At 40.6% G+C, this 14949-nt stretch overlaps 1 protein-coding gene across 5 annotated transcripts in view; it reads left to right on the top strand.

Moving 5' to 3' along the window:
* Positions 1 to 14949, top strand: part of EXOC2 (exocyst complex component 2) — a 313056-nt gene that overhangs the window by 30401 nt on the left and 267706 nt on the right. For all 5 annotated transcript variants that reach the window (XM_049882080.1, XM_049882096.1, XM_049882088.1 and 2 more), the window contains exon 2: positions 9346 to 9505. In XM_049882080.1, the coding sequence (XP_049738037.1) occupies positions 9388 to 9505 (118 nt within the window). In that variant the 5' untranslated portion in view covers positions 9346 to 9387. The remainder of the gene's footprint in view (positions 1 to 9345; positions 9506 to 14949) is intronic.

The following is a 14949-nucleotide window of genomic DNA, read 5'->3' as shown; positions in this document are numbered from 1 at the left end:
GTATAAATACCGTTTATTATGTGGAGGAATTTTTCCTTCTCTTCCTATTTTGCTGAGACTTTTTATCACGAATGGGTGTTGAACTTTGTCAAGTGCCTTTTCTGCATCGATTAATAAAATCATGTGGTTCTTTTATTTATATGATGGATTACATTAATTGTTTTTTCTGATGTTGAACCATCCCTTGCATACCTGGTAGGAATCCCACTTGGTCGTGGTGAATTATTTTTTTGATACGTTGTTGCATTCCATTGGCTATAATTTTGTAGAGGAGTTTTGCATCTAGGTTCATAAGGGATATATGTCTGTAATTTTGTGTGTGTGTGTGATATCTTTACCTTGTTTTGGTGTCAGGGATATGCTGGATTCATAGATTAAGTTGGGAGTATTCCATCCTTTCTGTGCTTTGAAATACCTTTAGTAGTAGTGATATTAATTCTTCTCTGAAAGCTTGGTAGAACTCTGCAGTGAAGCTGTCAGGGCCAGGGCTTTTTTTTTGTTGGGAGTTTTTTGATTACCTTTTCAATCTCTTCTTTTGTTATGGGTCTATTTAGTTGTTCTACCTCTGTTTGTTTTAGCCAGGTAGGTATTGTGTTTCTAGGAATTCATCCATTTCTTCTAGGTTTTCCAATTTGTTAGAGTACAATTTTCCGAAGTAAGCTGATAGGATTCCTTTAATTTTATTTGGGTCTGTTGTATATCACTCATCTCATTTCTTATTTGGGTTATTTGCTTCCTTTCCTGTTTTTCTTTAGTCAGTTTGGCCAGTGGTTTATCAATTTTGTTAATTTTTTTCAAGGAACCGGCTTTTCGTCTTGTTAGCCCTTTCAGTTGTTTATCTTTTTTCTGTTTCATTTAGTTTTTATTATTTCCTTTGTTCTAGTGCCTGAAGGTTTCTTTTGTTGCTCTGTTTGCATTCGTTCAAGTTATAGGGATAATTCTTTGATTTTGGCTGTTTTTTCATTTTGGATGTGTACGTTTATTGATATAAATTGATCTCTGAGCACTGGTTTCGCTGTATCCCTAAGGTTCTGATAGGAAGTGTTTCATTCTCATTGGATTCTGTGAATTTCTCTATTCCATCCTTAATGTCTTTTATAAACCATCTTTTTTGAATAGGGTATTGTTCAGTTTCCAATTGTTTGATTTCTTTTCCCTGCATTTTCTGGTATTGATTTCTACTTTTATGGCCTTATGGGCAGAGAAGATGCTTTGTAATATTTTGATGTTTTGAATTCTGCTAAGGCTTTCTTTATGAGCTAATATATGGTCTGCTGTAGAGAATGTTCCGTGTGCACTTTGAAAATACAATATACTTGGCTGCTGTTGGGTCGAGTGTTCTGTATATGTCTATAAGGCCGAGTTGGTAGATTGTGGCATTTAGATCTTCTGTGTCTTTATTGAGCTGCTTTCTGGATGTCCTGTCCTTCACTGAAAGTGGTGTCTTGAAATCTCCTACTATAATTGTGGAGCTGCCTATCTCACTTTTCAGGACTCTTAGAGTTTATGTATCTTGCAGCCCTGTGATTGAGTGTATAAATATTTAATATGGTTATATCTTCCTGGTATATTGTCCCTTTAATCATTATGTAGTGTCCTTCCTTATCCTCTGTGGTGCAGTTAACTTAAAAGTCTGTGTTGTCAGAAATTAATAATTGCCACTCCTGCTCTTTTTTGATTGTTGTTTGCTTGATATATTTTTTCTATCCTTTGAGTTCTAGTTTGTTTGTGTCTTTGAGTCTAAGGTGTGTCTCTTGTAGGCAGCATATAGACGGATTGTGTTTTTAAAATCCATTTTGCCACTCTCTATCTCTTTATTGGTGCGTTTAGTCCAGTAACATTCAGCGTAATTATGGATAGGTATGAGTTTAGTGCTGTCATTTTGATATCTTTGTTTGTGTGTTGTTGATAGTTTCTTTTTTCCACTTCATTGTTTGTGCTGAGTAGTTTATATATTGTCTTTTCCTCTTCTGTATTGTTGTTGATTTTGTTTCTGGTAAGTATTTTTGTGTGTGTGTGTGTTTTATTTTGATGAGTAGGATTGTTAGTCTCCTTTGTGGTTACCTTAGTACTTACCCCTGTTTTTCTAAGTTTAAACCTAACTTTTATTTCTTTATATCACCTTGTCTCCTCTCCATATGAAAGATCTATGACTACATTTCTTAGTTCCTCTTTATTATTTTAATGTTGTCGTCTTTTTCATAATGACATCGCTGTTTACCTGTTTTGAGCATTTTTATCTTGAGTTACTTTTGTGATTTCCCTGTCTGGGTCAACAGCTGATTGCTCTGTGTCCACTGTTCTAGTTCTGGTATTATTATCTTCTAACCACAGAGCTCCCTTTTTTTTGTAGTTTGGGTTTGGTTTTTACAAATTCTCTAAACTTCTGTTTATCGGGAAATGTCCTAATTTCAACTTCATATTTGAGAGACAGCTTTGCTGGATAAATGATTCTCGTCTGGCAGTTTTTTTCCTTCAGTGCTTTATATAAGTCATCCCATTGCCTTCTTGCCTGTGTGGTTCCTGCTGAGTAGTCCGAGCTTATTCTTATTGACTGTAGGTGACTTTTTGGTTATTCCTAGCTGCTCTTAAAATTCTGTCTTTATCTTTGGTTTTTGCAGGTTTGATTATTGTATGTCTTGGTGACTTTCTTTTAAAGCCTACCTTATGTAGAGTTCAGTGAGCATCTTGGATTGATATCTTCGCATCTTTCATGATATCAGGGAAGTTTTCTGCCAACAAGTCTTCGACAATTCTCTCTATATTTTCTGTTATCCCTCTCTGTTCTGGTACTCCAGTCACTCGTAGGTTATTTCTCTTGATAGAGTCCCACATGATTCTTAAGGTTTCTTCATTTTTTAAAAATTCTTTGATCTGATTTTTCTTCAACTTTATTGGTGCCAACTGCTTTATCTTCAAGGTCACCAATTCTGCCTTCCTCTTGCTCAATTCTGATCCTCTGACTTTCTATTGAGTTGTCTAATTCTGTAATTTTATTGTTAATCTTTAGAATTTCTGATTGCTGTCTCTCTGTGGATTCTTTCAGCTTATTAAATTTTTCATTATGTTCTTGAATAACTTGTTTAATTTCTTAAGCTCTTCTACCTGTGTGTTCCTTGGCTTGTTCTGTGTATTGCCTGATCTCCTTCCTTATGTTTTGAAGAGTTCTGTTTATTAATCTTTTGAATTTTGCAACTGGTAATTCCAGGAAGGCACCTGCATCCAGAAGATCCTTTGATTCTCTGCTTTGAAAGTTTGTTGAGGCACATAGTCTGTGTCTTTATGTGGTTTGATATTGACTGTTGTCTCCAAGCCATGTATAAGTTATTTCTTAGTTTATTTTATGTTTGCTTACTGTTTCATAGTATCTTGCTTTGTTTTGTTATGGTATGCTCAAATGGGTTGCTTGAGTGAGCTAGCTTGATTATTCTCAACTTTGAAGCTCTAACATCTTGTCACCAGTTGGCTATATGAGCTTATGAGCCCATTCACTTTTCTTATGTGGATTCAGCTCAGGTGTCCAGGTAGCTGGCCATCAAGTGTGTAGTACAGGCTCTGTCCTACAGTCTTAGAGGGGCAGGGGTGTTTGGTGTAGGCACCAGTATCTGGCTGCAGTTGGGGGTCACACTCTGAATAAGGCAGGGGGCTGAGAACCATCCCCCGAGTGTCTCTGAAGAAAGCGTATCCCTGTTCCCTAGAGCGTACAGGTGGGTGGATTCTGCAGACGGACCATGGGCCCCCAGTGCTTTTGGTTGTAAGGACTGGGAGGTACCGGTTATCCTTGGACCTGGACCTCTGTACAGGATGGCTGGGTGACCTGAGTGGAGCCACTGGTCATTATGCTTCTGATATGGGTAGGCAAGGACCCTGTTTAATAGGCAAAGTAGTGTCAAACATCAAACACCCACCTCTCCACTGCACAGCTTAAACAGTTTCAGTCTGCCAGCAAGGGACTATTCTCCTGAAATAGGTCCACACAGGTCCATGCAGGGGGAAAGGTATTCAAAGTCTACGGACCGTTTATACCTGGACAGGAGCCACTTCTGTCCTGAGCTCCCCAGGTTGGTGGAGTTCGCAAATTATCTTTTCCCCCTGTTGTGAATTTATCCCTCCTCCAAGTTCAGGAGCGTGGCTCAGGGTACTCAAACGGGCCTATCTCAGGTTCAGGGAAATCAACAGCCGCTGAAGCCAGCTTGGGGGCGGGGGGCATGGTAAAATATACGCAAGTACTTAGCTTTTGCTGAGAGCGCCGTTCTTTTCTGGTTCCAGAGGTGTGAGTAGGCTGTGTAGCTGGCTGCTTCTCCCTGAGGAAACTGCAGGCGAACGCTACTACCAGCCTGCTGCAGCCACCCCGGGCGTGGTGCCTTAGGGATCCCAGCCATACAGGTCTGGCAACATCTCTTTGCTTCTGAATCATCTCTCTCTCTCTCCTCTTCCGCTGTGTCCATTTTCTAACTTTGCATTTGATGTTCAGGGCTCCTTGCTTGCCATAAATATAATCATTTCACTTGATTTTTGGGGTCTTTGTTGTAAGAGCATCACTGGAAGCATCTGGCTATTTCACCATCTTGGCCCTGCCTCCAGTTTTATAAGTTTTGATATAGGGAAGTATGAATCCTTTAACTTCCTTCTTTTCCAGGATTCTTCTAGCTATTTTGGATTCCTTGCATTTCAATATGAATTTTAAGATTAGCTTGTAAATTTCTGCAAAAGAAGCCAGCTGGGTGTTTGATAGGGCTTGCATTAAATCTGTGGATCCACTTGGGAATCATTGCCATCTTAATGTTAAGTCTTCTAGGAAACCCTGGTGGCATAGTCGTTAAGTGCTACGGCTGCTAACCAAAAGGTCAGCAGTTCAAATTCACCAGGTGCTCCTTGGAAACGCTATGGGCAGTTCTACTCTGTCCTATAGGGTCGCTATAGGGTTGCTATGAGTTGGAATCTACGTGACAGCAGTGGGTTTGGTTTTATTCCATGAACATGGAGTGTGTTTACATGTGTTTAATATCCTTTAATTTCTTTCAGTTGTGTTTTGTAATTTTCAAAGTACAAGTTTGGCACTTTTTTGTTACTTCCAGATGTATATTGTTAATGCAGAAAATAGTTGGATAGTAGATTTTTTACTTTGTCGTTAATGCAAAGTGTCGGATAACAAGGTAGTTGATAAGTGAGGAGTAGATGTAATGAAGGCCTTAAGGTACTTGGCAGGTTTATAAGAGGTGAGTGCGCTTATGTAGTTAGAGTGTAGGATGAATAAAGGAAATAACTGAGTGTGAAGTAGGAAATTTGGAAGAGTCTAGTTGTGACGGTATTTTAATGTGGTATTAAGGAATTTGTAGTAGCTGGAGAGTGCCTATATCCCACTGAGCTCTTGGATGTCATAAAAGATTTTTAAAAAAACATGAATGATATTGATGAGCTCTTCATTTTGGAGAATTAACTCTGGTGTTTGCTTAGGATAGAATGGAGTGGAGAGATAATAGAGACAGAATAACCAGTTAGGAGTTTATTACAGTTTTTTGGGAGAGAAGATGAAAGCCTGGACTGGTAGAGCAACAATAGAATTGAGAGGAAATGCGGACAAGATAGGGTTGCTCTCAGTAGGAATCGACTCGACAGCAACAAGTTTGGTTTTTGGTTTGGTGGACCAGATTCCGACTGTTTGATTCAGGGCATGTGATAAGGGAAGGAGAGGATAAGCTTGTGTTGTCTAATTTGGATTACCTGGATGAACAGTAAGGAGCTCTGGTGATGCAGTGGTTAAAGCAATCGCCTGCTAACTGAAACCACCAGCGGCTCCACGGGAGAAAGACCTAGCAGTCTGCTTTCATGGAGGTTTACAGCCTCAGAAACCCTATGGGGTCACTATGAGTCGGAATCAACTCTGTGGCAGTGGGTAGGGGACGAATAGTGAAGTCTTCTGGGCCTTCTTTTTGCTGTTGTTGTTTTCCCATTTTGTATGTCTTAAATAAATGTTTGTTTCTATCAAAGTAATGCATGCATATAATAAAAATTTATGAACAGAAGTCATTTTCCTAACCTGTCTGTTTCCCCCAACCCACTCACAGAGGCTTTCACCCCAAACTCATTTAGCTCTCTCTTCTGGCACCTACGTCCATATTTCTAGGTATGTCTAATGTGCCATTTCTTGACAATCAGTGTTACACATTAGCTTTCAGTCTCTCATTACGAGATGTAAAAATTTATCACTCTGTTTCCCTCCTCATATTCCTCCACCATAACACCTCCCACCCCAACATACACCTGTCTGTTTTGGCCATATCACAACCTTTGGATAAACCAGTGGTCTGTTCCTGCATTATTTCCATTGTCATCAGGTCAATTCTGAATCAAAGCAACCTTATAGAATAGAGTAGAACTGCCCACAAGGTTTCCAATGCTGTAAATCTTTACAGAGGCAGACGGCCACAAATTTCTCCTGTGGGATTGCTGGTGGGTTCAAACTGCCAACCTATCAGTTAGTAGCTGAGTGCTTCAACCGTTGTGCCACGAGGGCTCCCCCTACATTATTCCAAAAACTCGTTGCTGTCGAGTTGATTCTGACTCATAGGGACTGTAAAGGACAGAGTAGAACAGTCCCATGGAGTTCCCAAGGCTGTAAATCTTTACAGAAGCAGGCTGCCACATCTTTCTCCTGCAGATTGGCTGGTGGGTTTAAACTGCCCACATCTTTTGGTGAGCAGCTAAGTGCTTTAACCACTGCACCACCAGAACTCCATTATTAGTGGTGTATAAACCTTGTTTCTCCAAAGCCATGCATTATATTGACCATGTTTTCTATTTTGTGTTACTCTTTACCTTTCTTGAAGATTTCAGGAGCTCTTATTCTTGGATTGATTGCTTTTCATGTTCTTTTATGGTTAAAGTATTTTTTTTTCTTTCAGTATATTAATTTGAGATTAAAATTTAGAGTTTTTTTTCTTTTAGTTTTATTGTGTTTTAGGTGAAGTTTACAGTGCAAATTAGTTTTTCATTCAAAATTTTATACAGAAATTGTTTTGTGACATCAGTTGCAGTCCTTGCAATGTGTCAGCACTCTCCCCCTTTCCTCTTCCACCCTGGGTTCCCCGTGTCCATTCGTCCAGTCGTCCTGTCCCTTCCAGCTGTCTCATCTTTGCTCTTGAGCAGGTGTTGCCAATTTGGTCTCCTATACTTGATTGAATTAAAAAGCTCGTTCCTCTTGTGTGTTATTGTTTGTTTTATAACCCATTGCGTCAAGTCGATTCCAACTCATAGCAACCCTATAGGACAGAGTAGAACTGCCCCAAAGAGTTTCCAAGGAATTCCTGGTGGATTTGAACTGCCTTTTGGTTAGCAGCCGTACTGCTTAACCGCTGTGCTGCCAGTGTTTCCGTTTGTTTTATAGTCCTGCCTAATCTTTGGCTGAAAGGTAAACTTTGGGAGCGGCTTTGTTTCTGAGCTAGCAGGGTATCTAGGGGCCATAGTCTCAGGGGTTCCTTCAGTCTCTGCCAGACCAGTAGGTCTGGTCTTTTTTGTGAATTTGAATTTTGTTCTACGTTTTTCTCCCACTCTGTCTAAAACATTCTATTGTGATCCCTGTCAGAGCAGTCGGTGGCAAAGTTTACAATATTTTTGATTTTTTTTTTTTCTGTTCCTTGTATTATCTCTTTTCCTTCAGGATCTTTTAATTGTTTTTCGTCTCCCTCTTAAATATTTTTCCCTGTCCTTCCATATTTTAGAGTGAGGCTGTAAACAACTGATTTGAATCAGTTTGTGAGTTTGTCTACAAAGGGTATCACCATTAAGTGCCATGATGGGAAACAGGTCTTTATTGGGGGTAGGGTGGGATATTACATGTAAGGATGGCTCTTCAGCTTCTCCAAAGAATAATATTCTAGTTATCTTCCAAGACTGGACAGGGTAGAAGTGGGAGAGGAGGGCTGATTCAGGCAGTCCCTCAGTTATAAACCAGTGACTTAAGGGCAACTTTTACTTGCCCTTTAATGTTATGTAAATTTACCCTCACTTTGAAAGGATTGCATGAACCAGTACTCTCAACAAACTCTTCATCACAGTCACCTTCATTTGCTCCGTGTGCAGTTTTTAAGTTATTGGAAAGGCTTCAGCCTTTTTGTGCACTAAAGTAATGCTAAGTAAGAACTGTATGCACCAACTCCGACTCATCTACAAATTATCAGAGACACTCGAGAACGAATCTTGTTTGTAACCCGGGACTGCCTGTATACCTTGCTGACAGCCTTACAGTTGCAGGATAGGGGAAGAGGGCTGAGCATTTCCATAGTTTGATATGTAGGTGTATACCTAATCACTGTTTTCAGCCTCCCCCTAACCCTTCTAGCGTCCCCGTTGTGCTTGGTGTTTCTGAGTCCTGAGGCTGTCTGTGCCACTGGAGCCTTGGTGGCACAGTGGTTAAGAGCTATGACTGGTAACCAAAAGGTAAGCAGTTTGAATCTACCTGGGGCAGTTCTGTTCTGTCCTTTAGGGTTGCTATGAGTCGGAATAAACTCGAAGGCAACAGATTTATTATTTATCGGTTGCCTACTAGGTATTAATGCTATATACTCTGCTGTCCAGTAATTATTCTACCTAATCTTTATAATTTATGAAACAGATTCTACTATTAACCCCATTTTACAGATAAAAATATAGAGGTGTAGAACAGAATTAGTAAATTGGACCCCCCCAGACTCGAATACATACTCAGATAACTCTAGAAACTGTACTTTTACCAGCTCTGTTGTCATCAGAACAGTTAGCAAACTCATGCTTCCACCTGCATGTCTGTCTTCCAGGTTTGTAAGAATTTCATTACTTTGATTTGAGCACATTAAAACAATGTTACTATAGTAAGTACGGTACAAAACTGTAATACTAAGTAAAATTCAATACACCTGTGGAAATACAAATGTGCTTTAACTTCTCTGAATGTAATTAATCTGAATATCCTCCGTAAATAACTTGGAAGTAGAACTTTAAGTGAATAGTATATGAAAATGCTTATCACAATTCCTGATATATACTTGGGATTCAGCAGATGTAGGCATGGAGCTGAATACTGATATTAGATTCTCTCTGACATTATATTGTAAGTTCCTAGACCCAAAAGCCCAGTTTTCCATTATTCTACTGATGTATTTCTTGCAGCACTAACTCAAACCCACTGCCCTAAATAAACTTAATGTTCAGTAGATCTTGACTGACAGGCTATGTGACAGCTAAAAAACTCAAAGTTATATGTTTAAGAATTTTTTTGGGGGGGGGCACAGAATGTCTACCATTCTTATATTTTTAGTTAATGCCTATTTCATTTGACACTAATTTTTTTTCTTTTTATTTTAACAGATCGCTTATATAACTGGATCACCATTTTATTCTAAAATCATTATGTCTCGATCACGACAACCTCCCCTTGTGACGGGCATCTCTCCAAATGAAGGAATCCCGTGGACAAAGGTCACAATTAGAGGGGAGAACCTGGGAACTGGTCCACCTGACCTCATAGGTGAGCTCACCTACTGTGCTGTTGCACACACGTTACACATACTTTTATGGTGGGCAATTGTGGCAACATAAGTTATTTTGAAATTATGAGGATGATAGATCACATCATTGTGATGAAGGGGTTATTTGTTTCTCTTGATTTTTCTGTTAAAATCTTATTTTTTTTATTTTTTAAATAATTTTTATTCTGCTTTAAGTGAAAGTTTACAAATCAAGTCAGTCTGTTACATATAAGCTTATATACACCTTACTCCATACTCCCATTTACTCTCCCCCTAATGAGTCAGCCCGCTCCCTCCTTCTAGTCTCTCCTTTCGTGATGGTTTTGCCAGTTTCTAACCCTCTCTACCCTCCCATCTCCCCTCCAGACAGGAGGTGCCAACAGAGTCTCAAGTGTCCACCTGATACAAGTAGCTCACTCTTCGTCAGCATCTCTTTCCAGCCCATTGTCCAGTCCCTTCTATGTCTGATGAGTTGTCTTCGGGAATGGCTCCTGTCCTGGGCCAACAGAAGGTTTGGGGACCCTGACCGCCGGGATTCTTCTAGTCTCAGTCAGACCATTAAGTCTGGTCTTTTTCTGAGAATTTGAGGTCTGCATCCCACTGTTCTCCTGCTCCCTCAGGGGTTCTCTGTTGTGCTCCCTGTCAGGGCAGTCATCGGTTGTGGCCGGGCACCATCTAGTTCTTCTGATCTCAGGATGATGTAAGTCTCTGGTTCATGTGGCCCTTTCTATCTCTTGGGCTGATAGTTATCGTGTGACCTTGGTGTTCTTCATTCTCCTTTGCTCCAGGTGGATTGAGACCAATTGATGCATCTTAGATGGCCGCTTGTTAGCGTTTAAGACCCCAGATGCCTCATTTCAAATTGGGATGCGGAATGTTTTCATAATAGAATTATTTTGCCAATTGACTTCGAAGTCCCCTTAAGCCAGAGTCCCCAAACCCGTGCCCTTGCTCCGCTGACCTTCGAAGCATTCTGTTTATCCGAGAAACTTTTTTTTTTTTTCTTTTGGTCCAGTCCACTTAAGCTGACCTTCCGTGTATTGAGTATTGTCCTTCCCTTCACCTAAAGTAGTTCTTATCTACTAACTAATCAGTAAATAACCCTCTCCCACCCTCCCTCCCCGCCTTGTAACCACAAAAGTATGTGTTCTTCTCAGTTTATACTATAAAATCTTTATTTTATGAAACCTTGTAGATATTGTCATTTACCAATTCCTGTCCTTCTTTGGAAAGTTTCTCCCAGCTGAGAATTGCCCCTGTTTCCTCATCTTGGATTGTTCTGACTGGTGGTGTCACCCAGTGCGGTACTCATGGTGTCACACCCACCCTTCCCAGGGTGCACAGGGCTCACAGGTGAACCCCCCCAGCGGGAAGGGCAGCCCCCATGCAGGGCCAAGTGCTGCACTGTGCACCCCTGCCACTTCTGACGTCACCTCCCGCCCCCCGTGGTGCCCCACAGTTCCTCCCTTCTCCCATTGCCCAAGGCGGAGACCCTTCTTTCCACCCAGTGGCAGGTGTTGTGGCCCAGCTGCTGGCACCCTGACAGGTGGGTGATGGAGGGGTGACCAGTTAATGCACAGGGTATCAGGTGACACCAACACTAGTGACACCACTCCCTTGGTGGCCTCTCCCCGGCACTGCCAGCCCAACTGCCACAGCAGTCCCTGGGGTCATTTTGCTGTTACTCCCTCTGACAGTGTCAGGGAGTGCAGTCCACACTCCTGCACCCTCATTGTGATGCCACTGCCTTCATCTTAGAGTGCCAGAACAGCCCCCTGGCTATTTTTGCTCATTTGTTTTCCCCACTTTGTGCAGCTGTCTGTAATCTTTCTCAAGTGCTCTGTGACCCATGCCTCTTCTCTGTTTCTTGTTACTCCTCAAATCCTGTCTCCTGTTGGTGTCAGTGCCCCTCTGATCTTTTAACCTCACCGTACCTGAAGGGGGCTCTTCAGTCTCACCAGCATGCATCCTTTCTGGGACCTATGAATTCTGCTTGTTTCCATTTCTCAGCCCATGTTGATGCTGCCCACTGGCTCTTTGCACAATAGGGATTTGAATACTCTGCCCCATATTCAGACTGCTGAATCATCTGTACCTGTTGTGTCCTGCCAGGGCTTTAGATTTACAACCAACAAACTCCCTTCAAATTAATTCCCACTGAAATTAATCCATCTTTTTATTTAGAGATAGCTAGATTTTCTTTTTTTTTTTTTTTTAGATAGCTGCTGTTAAGTTGACTCCAACTCGTGGCAGCCTTACCTTGCCGGGTCCTGTGTCACCCTCACGGTCACCAGCATGTTTGAGTCCTTTGTGGATATTGTGCCGTTCTGTCTCACTGAGGGTCTCCTTCACCCTCACTGGCGCTCTCTTTCACCAAACATGATGTCCTTGTCCAGGGTTTGATCCCTTTTGATGTTCAAAGCAAGCAAGTCAGACAGTGTTCTTTTGTGATGTGTAAGATTTTCATTGACGGATTTTTGAAAGTAGACTGCCAGGCCTTTCTCCTTAGTCTGTCATCGCTCAACTGAAACATGTCCACCATGGGTGACCTTGCTGGTATTTGAACTATAAGTGGTATAGGCTCCAGCATCACAGGAACGTGCGAACCACCACCGTATGACAGACTGACAGACTGGTGGTAGGTCTTTTCCCTGAAACCAAAACCAAACCCATTGCTCTCCAGTCGATTCTGACTCAGACAACAGTATAGGACAGAGTAGAACCACACCATAGGGTTTCCAAGGCCATAATCTTTACAGAAGCAGACTGCCACCTCTTTATCCCGCAGAATGGCTGTTGGGTTTGAACCGCACACCTTTCGGTTAGCAGCTGAGTGCTTAACCACTGTACCACTGGGACTCCTCTTTTTATTAAGGGCCCCCGTAATATTTATATATTTAGAGCAAGCTAAATTTTCTTTTTCTGGGTATTATTTTTTTTCCCCAATAGATTTTAAATTAAAGGACAATGAATGATAGCATGTTATTTACCCCCCCTGCATACTGTAGGCACCCTTTACCATGGGCTCCTTCTCTGAGCATTTGTGTCTGTCAGTGATTTTCAGTCCAGGCTTGTCTGAATTTCCTCTAGAACTTAAACAAAATGCTCTGACCTGCTAGTCTCTGTCTCTGTTGGCAAAACCCAATCATTGTGTGTTCTTGTTACTGTTACTATTTTTAATATGAATGGTAGGGAAAGAGCAAATTTTAAGTATAATCTTATTGGTCAGTTGCTGATATTTTCCTGTAAACTCCATATTAAGGTATCCAAATGCATTCAGAATGAAGAAGGGACAGATTTTAGTGTATGCTACTGAATATATATTCTGAATTCCCACATAAATTTGTTCACAATTTATACATCCTTTTGACTCATTTCTGTATTTATGAGGGCCACATTGGTAAAAATTATGAGTTGGAATTTGCTTTTCCTTCATTTTAACTGCTGGTTAACAGATAGGTTTTTTCCCACCCAGAAAACCTTTAAAAAGAGAAACTGAATTGAGTTTAGCAGTATGTTTAGTAACTGAGTTTTTTTTTTTTTGTTGTTGGCTTAATGTCTTTCTTTCCTTTTTTTTGTTTGCTTATTGTAATATTTTATTGTGTTTTTATTGTAATAATTTATTGTGTTCACATTTTCATTATTTCTGTTCTGGTTGTTCCATTTCCATTAATCTGGCTTCCCTGGAGCCCCTTGCCCTTACCTTCTCATCTTTGCTTTAGGGTAAATATTGACTGGTCTCATACAGATGATTTTTTAAAGGAACATAGTGCTCATGGATATTGTTTATGAGCCAGTCCGTTATTTAGCTGAAAGGTGACTTCTGGGTGTGGTTTTAGTACAGAGTTTAAAGGGCATCTCAAGGAGATAGTCTCCAGGGTTCCTCTTGTCTCTACCCATCCATTAAGCCTGGCCTTTTTTAAGAATTTGAGTTGTACATTTTTTCCCATTCTACCTGGGACCATCTATTGTATCCCTGGTCAGAATGGTCAGTAGTGGTAGCCGGACACCATCTAGTTCTTCTGGTCTCAGGATACATGAGGCTGTGGTTTGTGTAGGCTGTTAGTCCTGTAGATGAGCTGCTTCTTTGAGTCTTTGGCTTCCTTCTTTCCTTTTTGCTTCGGATGAGTAGAGACCAATTGTTATATCCCAGATTGCTGCTTGCAACCTTTTAAGGCCCCAGAGGCTACTCACCAAACTAGGATGTAGAGCATAATGCTTATAAACTATGTTTTGTCAGTTGATCTAGTTGTCCTAGGAGACTGTGGTCCTAAGCCTTCAAATCCATTAGACCAATCCCATGAGGTATTTGGTTATGTCTAGGAAGTATCTGTAACTGTATCTCCTAAGTGCTTTATTTTATATATGAATATATAGGCAACACACACATACATGTCTATACATATGCCTACAAATATGCCTATATGTGCACACGTACCTTTCTATATAAATATATGCACGCGTATTTTTTATTTATCTATGTAACCACAGACTTATCTTTTGGTTGTTTTTCCTGTAGTTGCTAGTTTGTATATGTTACAGTATTTTCCAAAAAATGCCACTTGGTCTTGTGTGTTTCTTATTATCATCATTTACCTTGGTTAAGTTGTGCACACTTCACCCACATTTGGTACTGCCTTTCCTATCACCAAAAATAGCAAGTATCTACTATGTAGAGAGTGATGCCCCCCCATCCCTTTTAAGCACCAATGGATGTTGATTTCTGTGTATATACCTATTCTTGTCTTCTTATAAAACTGTGATCATTAATATTTGTCCTTTTTGATTGACTTATTTCACTCAACATAATGTTCTCCCAATACTTGCACATTATTATATATTTTGAGATTCCATTGTTATTGTTTATAGCTGTGTAGTATTCCATTGTATGTGCCACATTTTATTTATCCATTCATCTGTTGATGGGCACTAACGTTTCCATCTTATTGCAACTGTGAATAATTCTGCAATGAACATAGGTGTGCATATGTCTATTCGTGTCACTGCTGTTAGATCTCAAGGGTATATACATAGGAGTGGGAATTGCTGGATCATAAGGTATTTCTATTTCAACTTTTTGAGGAAGCACCATGCTGTTTTCCATAGTGGTTACACCATTTTCACCATTTTGCAATCCCACCAGCAGTGGATAAGGGTTCCAGTCTCCCCACAACTGCGCCAGCTTTTGTTTTTTTCTGTTTTTTTTTTTTTAAATCACTGCCATTTTTGCAGGGATGAGATAGTATCTCATTGTAGTTTTGATTTGCATTGGAGCCCTGGTGGCACAGTGGTTAAAGAGCTTGGCTGCTAACCAAAAGGTCAGCAGTTTGAGTCCACCAGTCACTCCTTGGAAACTCTGGGGGGCAGTTCAAATCTGTCCTGTAGGGTTGCTACAAGTTGGAATTGACTCCATGGCAAGGGTTTTTTTGGTTTTTGTTATTGA

This window comes from Elephas maximus, chromosome 1, assembly GCF_024166365.1.
Source record: "Elephas maximus indicus isolate mEleMax1 chromosome 1, mEleMax1 primary haplotype, whole genome shotgun sequence".
In the NCBI taxonomy this organism is placed as follows: Eukaryota; Metazoa; Chordata; class Mammalia; order Proboscidea; family Elephantidae; genus Elephas; species Elephas maximus.
The sequence above is the reverse complement of the archived record's forward strand: the minus strand, read 5'-3'. Positions and strand labels throughout refer to the sequence as shown.